This window comes from Platalea leucorodia, assembly GCF_965183815.1.
Source record: "Platalea leucorodia genome assembly, chromosome: 3".
Classification (NCBI taxonomy): Eukaryota; Metazoa; Chordata; class Aves; order Pelecaniformes; family Threskiornithidae; genus Platalea; species Platalea leucorodia.
This window is the reverse complement of record NC_138825.1, coordinates 106,156,756-106,169,466: the sequence shown is the minus strand read 5'-3', so window position 1 is coordinate 106,169,466 and position 12,711 is coordinate 106,156,756. Positions and strand designations below refer to the sequence as shown.

The 12,711-nt window shown below is 39.5% G+C and overlaps 1 protein-coding gene across 1 annotated transcript; it reads left to right on the top strand.

Annotated features, from left to right (window-relative positions):
* Positions 1–523: 523 nt before the first annotated feature.
* ALKAL2 (ALK and LTK ligand 2) lies at positions 524–5,602 on the top strand (the record flags this gene model as incomplete). Its single annotated transcript, XM_082306617.1, has 4 exons — positions 524–782; positions 3,278–3,331; positions 3,443–3,523; positions 5,538–5,602. The coding sequence occupies 4 exons, from the start codon at positions 524–526 to the stop codon at positions 5,600–5,602; spliced, it is 459 nt and encodes a 152-aa protein (XP_082162743.1).
* Positions 5,603–12,711: the final 7,109 nt, after the last annotated feature.

Below are 12,711 nucleotides of genomic sequence, written 5' to 3'. Positions count from 1 at the left end.
GGGAAAGTTGGCGCCCCTCGCCCGCGCTCCTCCGCACCGCACCGCTCCGCGGCCGCGGGCCCGCGGCGACGGGCCACCCGCCGGGGCGCAGGGCGGGGGGGTCCCGCCGCGGCTCCGCTCGCCTCGCCCCGCTCCGCGGCTGCGCAGCCCGCCCTCCCGCGGGGCCCCGGGCGCAGGCTGCCGGGCGGGCGCTGCCCGGGGCGCTGGGGCGGCGAGGCGGGGCGGGCGCTGGGGCCGAGCGGGGCGCTGGCAGCCGCGGGGAGCGGCGGGGCTCCCCCGGGGGTGCGGCGGGGCTCCCCCGGGGGCCCAGCCCCGCGCTGCCGGGGCGGGCTGCCCCCCCCGCGTCCTGTAACCTGCCGAGCCTGTCTCCGCGCTTTCCCCCTGCGATGCTTCCCATTTCACCCCCGTGAGTCTCCCCACCTCCCACCCACCCCCGTTTTCCTCTTCCAGTGAAACAGGAGGCCTCCCACGGCGGCGGACCCTTCCTTTTCATCTGCTGGTGCACCCTTCAGGTCAGACTGCGATGAGTGGACTGAGGTCTCCTGGGCTGCTGGGGCTGGTGCTCTTAATGCTCTCAGCAGGAAACTGCAAAGAGAAAACTGACGCCGCAGATTTGAAGGACAGGCAAAGTCTCTTAAATCTGATCATGGAGATCATTCAGGAACTGAAAAGGTACCACCTGGAGAAGGACAGTGGGGTGCAGTACTTCTCCAAGCACGACTATAACTTAGATCGAAGGGAAGTGGCTGACTATGGAGGATACCAGGACGAGCAGAGAGTGGGTAAGTCACAGCCCATGACTTGGGGATCTTTTTTTTTCTATAGAGTGCCTTGGTGAATCAGACATCACATCAGGTTACTAATTTTATATCAAGAATTCACCACTCAAAATACCTGCAGATTCCCTTTGGTATCAGAAACTGACACAGGCGGCAAATTTGGAATAGAAAACCTCCATTCACATCTCAGAGTCTCTTACTCTCTGGATAATGTTCTCGACTGAAAGTCCGACTTCTGTGTGTTGGCTTTGAACAAAACCTATTAATAAAAGACTGAAATGGGCTGAGATCAGAGAGATAAGGGATGAAAATGCTCTTTTTCCTGGAAGTTTACCACTTTCTGAAATGTGCTTGGTTTATGTGTTTCTTGGAAATGACCCTAGCAAGAGTTCCCCTGCAGGACTATAGTATGTCCTTACAGATCTTGCATCTAGAAGTCTTTCCTGCAGCTCAGCTTCATTAAACTTTTCGCCCTGCTTGTTAGTCTCTTTTGTACTCCGGAGGTAGCAGCTTTGAAATACTAGGGAACTGAAACAGAGTACTTCTCTGTCGCTGTACAAGCTATGACTACTTTGGGACACCCCTGCAAATCATCCTTCTACTCATTTGAATGGCTCTTCTCTAACCTCCAGTGAAAGCCCAGGTTTGTCTGTAAGGCATTCAGGGTTGTGTAGAGCAGTCCGGCAGCAGCCATACCGAGCCCCGTAGCGATGGATAGTTACCGCTCAGTCTCGTGATGTACTTCTGTGCATCCAGATGAAGGTTGATTTGGCTTCTCCTGCTGCCATCTCTAATTCACTGTTCCCTGTCACTCCCAAACCCCTACGGCATTACTGCTGCTCATCTTACCCCTCCTCCTGAAAGCGACTTTCTGAATATTTTCCAGCAGATGTCTACTCAACCTTTTTCCAAACTGGCTTTCATTTTGCTAGTATGCTATTTATTTTGCTTTTATTCGTCGCATAAAGCTTCATTGTACCTTTTCTTCATTCTCATTCATATTCATATTCAAATATCCTCGTGATTTGCGTTTGTTGGTGGTTGTCATGAAAATGTTACTTCTCCATCTGGATGATTAATGAATATACAAAGGAAGACAATTTTGTTCCACTTAAGATCAGCGTAGTGAGAACATTTTGTTTTATAAATCTTGAAAAGTTACAGAGGCCAGGCTAAGCAGGGAACCCTGATCTGCACAACTCTGAATCTCAGTGTGGAACACGGGCATAGTTTTTGGGCACCCTATGTCAGCATATTGGTGCTAAACGTCTGGGTTGTGCTGAACAGTTATCTATGTAAATAATAAACCTGCTGCGGAGCAGATGAGTTGGTAGTGGTGTCATTGACTCCTGAGCAGGATTTTTCATTCTGTTATTATAATGGAGTTATTCCCAGCAACTCTAAAAAGGAACTACTGCTTAGAGTCTTTCATTTCAGTTTTGGCATCACTTTCCCAGTGAGCCTGTCCCACGGGAAATTTCTGAGTGAAGCATGTGTGTTTTTAATGCTCTTCATGACATAATTAGGTCAAATATGATAAGGTCAATTTTACTTACACTGACTAAAGTTAGAAGTAAATGAAGAATGACTTTCGAGAAGTGTCTAACCTCACAAGTGAATCAGATCTGGATGGAAATGCTCTCTGCTTTATATCTGATAAGAGGTGCCAGGGGAATGAAAAAGGCTGCTCAGGCATTTATGGTCAAATAAATAAAGCACCATGTAGTGTATCATACACAATCAGCACTAAGAGTTCATAACGGAAAGCAATCAAAGATAGCTGTAAATCAGGAAGACACAAGCAAGGGTTAGGGCTAAAATGAATTTCAGTAAACCAGTTTCATTTTGCCATCTGCTGAACACAAAACGCAAGGCGGTAAACCACAAACGTAGGGAGCCAGAAGAGAGCAATTTGCTTGGGATCATTTCCTGTGAATTTTATTTACTGCTAGAGGGGGGAAAAAAAGGATTCCTGTAAGTAGATCAGTCCAGTTTTCATGATGACATCAGGACAGTGCTTGTACAAACATACCTGTGACAAGAGAGTGGATACATTTGCATAAGAGAATTAGAAGACGCTAAACCAAACTTGAATATATCTTTGGGTCTTGACCTCTAGCGGAATGTGCCATTTCTGAGCAACCATGAACTAAAATTTCTGGAAGAATTTAAATCTAGGTAAACTTTATAATGTTATTCGTAGAGAACTAAAATCTGACTCTTAGTTAACGGTCATCATCGTTCATGACTGCACACCTAACAGACGTTACTTGTTTCATCATCACAGTGTGTTTCACAGTGCATTTTACACTGGCTTCTTATGTAAAACAAACGCTTCCTCTTTGGCCTACTGTATGCAAAGGGCTTTTGACCTCTGTGCATCTGTCGAGATGTAGTGGTGATGTACGCTGGACAGAGTTTATTCCCTTGCCCCATCCTATGCTTGGCAAGCATAACTCCAGTGCAGCAGAGTGACTATTCTTTTTTCTGTCCAACAGAAATAGTTCCCAGAGATCTGAGGATGAAAGACAAGTTCTTAAAGCATTTAACAGGTATGTTTTAATTTTGGATTGGTATCCATCATTTCACATACATACCATAAGCTGCACTCTTCTTCCTGTGAGCCGTGCTGATTCATAACTTAGTTTTTCTTTATATTTCAGGTCCACTCTACTTTAGTCCAAAATGTAGTAAACACTTTCATCGGCTTTATCACAATACAAGGGACTGCACCATCCCAGCATGTAAGTGCCGAAACCAGAGACTTTGTGGGGGGGCTATTTCCTTTTCGTTGATTATTTATGTAGAACGTATTTTATAGACATTTGCTCTTTTGACTGTTCAGCTACCCATCTACCAGTGATGTTGACAGTGAATCCTTGCAACCCTTCTCTTCAGTGAATTACAAAAGTATAAGTTTTGGCTTAGTTTAAAAAAAAAAAAAGTGCTGATGGTCACAAATAAGCAAATTCAGCTTATGATTTCTCATCAGTGTTGGCAGCACAGAGAATTAAAAAAAAATAAAAATCAAACATTGACATTTATCAGTCAGTAGATGTGACTCCAGATTGATACTGAGGTGGACCTGTTGAGTAAGCAGATGCTATTTTAGTACAGCCTTTTCAGAATGGAAGCACACTTTATTTTACTTGTCTGAGGTCAAGCAGTTGGGTCAGTAGCAGAGCTGGGAATAGAAACAAGAGTTACAGATTCCAAGTTTCACGTATTAATAAATATTTCAGCCTGATATATTTTAAAGGCGTATTTGGTAAGAATTGCAGACTTTTTCCCTATTTGTAAGGCTTCAGATTAGGAGTACCTTGGAAAGATAAGGATTTACAGATAAAGGCTAACCATATCACGTTCCATGTACATGGACAGAGATGGAAGTTGTTCATAACTAGTCTGTTTTGAACAAGCAAATGGTCATATTACCTTTTTCATAAGGACCGTAACACAAACATCATTTGACTCAGCACTAATGAGTACCCCAAGCTGTGAAGCTAAAAACTAGTTGGTCTTAAAGTCTGAATTAGCCTTTTCCTCCTGACGGGTGACATACCCACCAATATAATGCCTGGATAGTTTGTATGAATGGCAATTATAGCATATCTATGCTGTGAGTTAGGAATTGTTAACATTGCATCTCTAGGCAACATTAGATGTAGTTACTCATTAATGAAATAATGCCTAACAAAAATCAACATCAGTCACTGGACTGGACTGACAAGCATCTCCTTAAAGTAACTTTCTTCTAGGAAAATGAGGTAAACAGCCTGCTTTAATTCTTCATGCACAGTATGATGTTACTTTTTGATAATATCCTGATTTCAGGTTAATTCTATGTAAAAATTTATAGGCCAAACAACAAATTAAAAGCATCTATGATGCTGCAACGTGATGGTAGCCAGTACAAAAGCATTTTGTTGGCATACCTTCTAGTACTTTGCACAGCATAGTAGCATTGGCACCTAAAAAGTAATTTACTCTGCTGTCCATCCATAATCAGCTTTCACAAAATTTGCTTTCAGTTTGCCATGTTAAAGAAAAAAAATAAATCTCTTGATTAATTTTTTAGTTTTGCATTGGTTCTCATTATTATGAATGCATCAAAAAGCAGAAGGTACCTAAAATAAGAACTACTAACAATAGGACTGCTGTGGAAAAAACAATTTTACTAGTTTTAAGATGCAACTCGATACAGTTATGAATGAATTTGTATGATGTGGTCACCTACTCAGGCTGGACTTAACATTCCTATGACTAGGAGATGTTATTTGTCTAATTCAACAGTTTTTCCAGGAAGAAAATTTATTGGAAAGTTGCATTACTTAATATTGATAGACTTGCTCACTGAGGGCTGGATTTCAAAGATAGATGAGCACTACTTATTCTCCCTCTAGTATGGAAATACTACAGCCACATGTTTAGATCGCACATTTAAGATGTACAGACACAGATGTATAAATTTTCATACATGCATACACTTGGAGATCCTCCAAGTGCACTCATGCTATTTGTTTATAGGTATGCAGAAGTCAGTTGCATAGTTACATGTCCCGTTAGACATAGCTTTAAGTTACACAATTTTTACACACTCCACTTCTGAGTCTAAGAAGCTGTTTTCTATACTGTTTCAAACGAAGGTGTTCATTGGACTTTCATTACAACAACAATTTGCACACTGTTATCAATTTTGATTTTTAAAGGCAAAATCGTTTACTTTAGTAATCTATTTATGCTCTTTTTTCATGACAGACTATAAAAGATGTGCCAGGCTTCTTACTCGGTTGGCAGTAAGCCCAATGTGCATGGAAGGATAAAGGTAAGCTTTTTCATAGCAGTAATGACATTCTACTGCATAGCAAAGCAGCGGATTTTGTGTTTCATACATAAAAATTCATAGGAGTGTAATAAGAATTGTCCTTTGGCTAAGGTATTCCCCTTCCAGAGTACTTGAAGTAACTGGCTTAATCTGGCAAACACTGGCAATAAATAAAGTGTACCCCCTACCGGAAGTCATTATATAGAAGTCCATGTGCCTCAGCTGTGAATTATTCATAGCAGCATACAGTTAGCAGATAGTGAATTTGTTGTTCTAGAACAAAACACAACAGCTGTAGCTTATTTTTCAAGAGTTGACTCAGTACACAATTGCCTGTATTGGCAGCGGCAGCCCCTTTATGTGTGCAGCTGTGGATCTATGATGTACATTTTAGTATGAGTAACATATACGTATATATACATATAGACACATGAAAGCTTTATAAATGCAGATAGGTTGCAGGTGCTTTTATAGTAATTCAATTAAAATGTATTATTAGTAGCATTGGTAAACTAACTTTAAGCTACTCGGATTTCTTGGGATTTTCACTGTGTTCACCTCTCATGACTATGGGTTTATCCCCTCCCTTTTTGCCTAGATGTACCTCTAATTCCTGCAAATACTTTGGGAATTTCACCATGCACCAAAATAAAAACAAAAACCAATCAAGCAAACAAAAAAGTACTTCCAAATGATCTGTATTTCTAGAAAACTGACACATAAGAATATAAAAGGATTAATTTACATTCTGTCCTCAACCTTTACCTGAGACAAAAATGTGACCTCTGACAAAGGGATAAATAATAACCCGTATGGATTTGTCAGTAACAAATGCTGCCAAACCAAGATATTTTAACTCTGTTACAAAATACACATCTTGTGGAGAGAGTCAGTGAGAAAAAGCAATACCTGTTAAGCATCTTAGTTTATTTTTTTAAAGCATTGACACCGTTTTGCATAGCATTCTCACAAGCAAGCTAGGGAAATGTGATCAAGAGAAATGTAAAAGTGGCTGGAAGAAATATACAAATAAGTTGTTAGTGCTTCACTGTCAAACTGGAAAAATGTATTGAGCAGCGTTACACAGCTTCTTCACGGGTATGATATTGTTCAATATTTTCATTAATCATTTGGGTGATAAAAGACAGTATATGTATGGACGACAGTAGTGTAGGAGAAGCAATCATGATAGAGTACCATCTTGAAATTGAAAATAATCTCGGAAAATTAGCTGAATAGTCTAAAACCAGGATAAAATTTAAAGGCAAGAAAAGAATTATGAAGCCATGCAGGAGTAATCAACTGCAGAAATACATGGCAAGTTGTGAATAGCTAGACAGATAATTCTGTAGAAAACGTAGGGGTTGTAGTGGATCACTAAATAAGCATGTCAACCATGCCACGCTTGAAAAAAGACAAACAACATACTGGAATTTATAAATAGAATCATTGTTTATAAAACACCTGAAATAATCACTGTTGCTGGAATACTGTATTTAATTAAGGGCACCATGAAGACATAGAGGTGCTTCTTGTAAGAGTCCAAAGAAGAGCAACATGGATGACCAAAGACCTAGAAAACTCAGTTTACAAGAACAGCTAAAAGGAATTGGGATTATTTAATCTAAAGAAAAGACGACTGCAGGAAAACATGATGGCGCTATTCAGTTTCATAAAAAGTGGCTACAAGCCATTCACTCTATCCAGTGTGGATAAATAAGACATAATTTGTTCAGCTTTGCAACAAGAGAGGCTAGACATTAGAAAAGACTTTTCTAGTGGCAAGGGCAGAGGTAATACATTAAATCATTAGATGTAATTTAGCATCCTGACTTTACACTAAACTCCTCAACATTTCTTTAAGTATTTTCTGCCACACTTCCTAAAATAAACCTAAAGTAGCCCAGCTTCAACACGGACGTTTCTTATGGCCAATAACGACTACGTTACTTGTCGTCTTAATTTGAAACATGCAGCCATGGAGAGGAATCTCTTATTCATACATTGCGTGTTCAGGAATGGAATCGTGGAAACAATTGCATATAGTATTAGGACAAATGAAAGTTAGCAAATAGGTAAATCCTTTGGTCTAACTAGGAGAAATGCTACGGATTCAGCCTTTCAATTGTAAAATCCAGAAAGCAAGGAACAAATTAGCGATTACATAATGATGTTCACGTGCAAAAAATGGGTAAATAAGGTTATTACCAATACTAATAAGCAGATACATCAGAGTAGGGAATTCTTTTCTTCCTTTCCTTAGAAAGTTTTATCTGTGTCTTTACATCCTATCACGTAAACACAAATTCATTATATGAAGGAACGGTAGGTAACTAAAGTAGTTCACATCTCAAGCGGGGAGTCTGTTTAAAAAAAAGTCCATTTCATTTGGCCAAACAACTCCTTTGCTCAACTAGCAGGCATGTTTCAACAGGAGTCGCAAGCCTCCGCTTGCGTTATTTTCCACACAGACACAAGTCATGAACAGTATCAGCACTCCTAAGCGACCTCTGTTAGTAGAAAGGAAGGCTGTTCTCTACCACATATGCCTCGATCCACAGGTGTCTCCATGAAATTAAGCATCCTTCTCAAAGCTTTTCCACTGCATCAGTTCAATTTGTGTGGGTAAGACATTCCCTCTCACAGAAAAGTATGATGCAGGCTTTATTTGTTTTCATCATTTCATGGACCGAGCTGTAGAAAAATGGGTTATTTTTGTATTTTTCCACATACCAAACCATCTTTTTTCTCCACAAAGTGTAGAATTATCATTAGTCCAAGGTGTTTTCAAGAAGTTGCAAAGTTTTGAACATAGTACCACTCACACATAGCAAGACAAGAATTCAAAGCCATTTCTTACTTAAGATGGCTCTCTAGTATACAAAGAGTTTATTTATAGTCTGGCAATAGGTAAACACTTCTGGTTTCTGCCATAAGACTACTAGTTAGTATCAGTTCTAAAGCTCAGACTAACTCCCGAATATTAGATAACAAAATTTTCTTACGTGATACTACTCCACAAAGGTCTAAATTCACAAGTAGAATTTGACCATTTATATTAATTGTAATGACATATACATTTTTAAAAAATCTTTTTAAACTCTTATGTTATGAACTAGTAAAATGACACATTCTTAATTATCCACACCTACTTTTTTCCCCCAACAAATTAGATTTCCTGTTTTGCTCAGCAGCTGATTTTCATTTCATTGGAGGCTTATGAGTGGGCTGGGCTATAGATGAATTATTGCTTTTTGATACTTTGGAAAACTAGTAGTTTTGGTGCATTTTTCAGATCCACGGACATCTGTCCATGTTTAGAGATCAATGTGGGGGGAAGAATAAGGAGAAAAAAAAGGATAATTTGGTTTTTATTTGTACTTAAAATGCATTTAGGACTATCATAGCTTTAAAGCACACAAGACGTTGAAACTCAGTGCTAAGATCAAACAAGAAAATAAGATCCAGAAACAGGAATTAGGCATGTTACTATCACAGTAGGTTCCCCGGGGTGGGGGGTGGGGTATACAATGTGTCTTATGGAGCCTTCACTTTTTCTCATTTATCCTACAGGTGTAATGGGGCTCCATCTTCTCTTTTTAGAGCCTATGTTCACATTTTGCCTGTCCCACAGATACCAGCAGTGCACGGGCGCAGTAAGAGCCCTTTTACTTGTTAGGATTGCATGAGTGAAGCCAGAGCAGCATATTTGTATTACCACATCACTCAGCAGTCCTTTTTTTGTTTTCCAGTCAGCAACCCAGGCCGTGTTCCTTAGTTGCCAACAGCACCGTCTCCGACTAGTTTTATGCTGTAACACCTCCTCCTTCTCGTGTTCAACACAGCTATGCTAGAGCCCTGTCCTTGATGATAGTCTTTTTTCTTCTGTCCTTCAGCCTCATTTTTCTCCCAGTTTCCTCCTAGTTCCCATACTCCGTGCTTGCTTTGCTCCACCCCATGCAATACATACATCCAACAACCATTACGTTGTCCGTATCTGCATGAGGTAAGAAGTGTCGGGAACGAGATTCCTGAAGTCTTCACCTAAAGCTCCCAGTTCAGGTCTTGTGGATTTCCTGTGGCAGACAGTGATGAATTTGAAAAAGAAAAGCTGGCCTCTTTGACAGCATTTGTCACAATCACTTTGGCTACAGTCATACAGATTTTACTGCTTTTGTTTGAAAACCGCAGGTGCTACTGTTGGTGCCCTCCCTTTTCCATTACCTGTTCTTCAAGTGTTTGCTAAAGACCAACACTGATCTCGTAATCTATGCTTAAAACCTCAGTGTGCCATAAGGTGTAGTTTAAGGACTAAAGACTGCACTACCACCTATGATTACATACTTCCGTTTTGAAGATTTCTTCTAATTACTGTACTGACAAGTATTTATGTATTTTTAACTTTAAGTTTCTACAGTTAAATGAACAAAATAAAACTAGTGACACAAACAATTTTACACTAATAAATACAAGACTAGTGGAAGTAGTAGGAATCTTGGGCTGAGCAGAGAAAACGAGCTTTATATACTATAAAAAGCGTATGAAAAAAATCTACCAGTTGCTTGTTTCCTAGAGAAGCAGATATAATTAATATTTAAAGGAAAGGCAATAGAAACAGTATTTCTTGCTTAAAGTACATGGTAGGGTAAGAATAAATATATATACATACGAAGGTCAAAGATTCTTTATAAAATTCCTAATAAGCTAAAGCACACTGATAACTGAAATTTCCTTTGGAACTCAGAAGAATCTGTGTAAACTCCTCAAGATGTATTGACCGTACTAAAAATATATGTTTAAAAAGCTGAAAATACAAAATAGACTTGGAAACTTTAAATACATAAAGCGAAAACTGAAATACTACAGTAAATATCCCATGCGTGTACACTATATTATATATCCATTTTTTCTAACTATTCTTAAACCAAAACAATATTTGGGCTTTAACTTTTGTTTCAAGTGTTTTCTAACAATGGAAACAACAGCCCTTAATCGCATTCTTTCTCACACAGTTCCTTATTCAGACTAACATCGAGTGCGCTCAAGAAATGTCAGACACTTTCATTTCGTAAAAGTGAAGGTGGAATTAAGATGGGGGTTTTGCATATTATTCAGTGAAGGAAGACCCTTTTTTTTCTAGAAAGTATAGCTTGATCCATCATACATAACTTCCCATGAGATCTTCAATCACCTCTGCTTGGTGACAGGAAATAGTTCCCAAGGTAACGAATTAAAGACTTTTATCAAAACTATTGCTTTGAATTAAACAGCCAGCCAGCGTACACGTTACTAGTGTGGCATAGGCCAACTTTATTGAGGCAATTCTGAGTTTTCCTTACTAGGGGATCTCTGTGGCCAGCACCAGATGTAACATTAAGAGCTTTATTATCTTCAATGCACAGATCTCTGATCTGATGCTCGCATTAGAGCAGGCTTACACCTGGGCGTTCACACTTGGGGAAGGAATTTTTGATGTTATCCCATGGACAACGTTCTGCTACAAAATGCTACTGGCACAGTATTTTATCATTTATATTGATATTTAAACCACTAAATTCTTCTTTTATATAGATCAGCTTTTTCTTACGGAGTTTATCTCTACCATCATGCATAGATAATGACTAGAACCAGATTTGGAAAGCTCTAATATGCCTTTACAATATCTTTCATTTGTGCTTTTAAAAACTGGAACAATTGTATGGTTTGGTTGATTTCAGCTAATATTGCTGGCTGGGTTCGTGTTTTGTTTTCTTTTTTTTTTTTTGCATTAGCAAAGGAAAACTAAGAATTGAATGAAAGAAAAGGGAGTTGTCTGGCCCCCTATGTTCTCAACACAGACTGCAGTCAAATAGTGTGCAGGATCTCCACTAAGAATACGACCTGCCATCCTTCAGCTAAATTCCAGTCTAATTTTCCTAGACTGATGCATATAACATAGACTATGTGAAATAAAAAAAAAAAAAAAAATAGTACAGGAACAGATTGATCAGTGCTAAAAATCTGGGGCCTTTTCAATGGTTTCTGAAAATGCCAGGGATTCAGAAAACTGCAATTTATCTGAGCACTGCGAATCTAAGACCCACAGCTTTTGATCAGATACCCATACAAAGGCAGGTATAGATGAGATGACAAATGAGCATCCTATCCACTTCCATGGATGGAAAAAGCATGTTAATTTGTTTTTAAACATCGCTTTTAAACATTGCAGCTTAAATAGGGTACAGAAGGGGCATACGTACAGAAAATAAGCAAGAAAAATGCAAGAAAAGGAAAATTTACATCAGTTTCCCCTCTAAGAAAGGACATCTTTAAAAAAAAAAAAATAGTAGTATTTGTCCTATCTGCAAATCCAGAAAAAAACCCTAAATTACATTAAGCTTTTCTATAACATTTCCTAATAGCTTAAAAAAATTGCAAAACTAAATATGTTTAAATACTACTAACAAGTATTTCTGTATACACCAATAGCTTGATTTCCAATGGATTATGTCGTCTGATTGACGTTGCATTCAAATGATTCTATTACAAATTATACTTAAGCAGTAGAAAATGTAGAGAAACTCAAAACATCAGAGAATTCACTCTGATCATGGGAAAGACAGATACATATGTTCAGGCAGACAATATGAAAGGTTTAACTGTGAAAAATGACATCAGCAGAACTCTAGTTTCAGAGAACCCACTGGTTTTTATCTCCCACGTGGACTTTTGGTGTCCATGAGACACACAAGCTTCAGCTGCATCTGTTGGTATGTAAGAGCAGTCTTTCACACATGCAGTTCCTGTTGACTAATAAGACATAGTGCATTTTTTACTTCAAAATAAGGGCATTAACAGGTTGTCTTTGAAACACGTGAAGCTAGGTACACAGACTTGCAGCATTCAATGGTTACCTGTCTAGAAAATCTGGTTGCAGAAAACAAACTCAGAAGTTACTGGAGAGCGGGGCCCCTCACTCCAAGAAGGACATTGAGGTGCTGGAGCGTGTCCAGAGAAGGGCAGCGAAGCTGGTGAAGGGTCTGGAGCACAAGTCTTATGAGGAGCGGCTGAGGGAGCTGGGGTTGTTTAGCCTGGAGGAGGCTGAGGGGAGACTTTATCGCTCTCTAC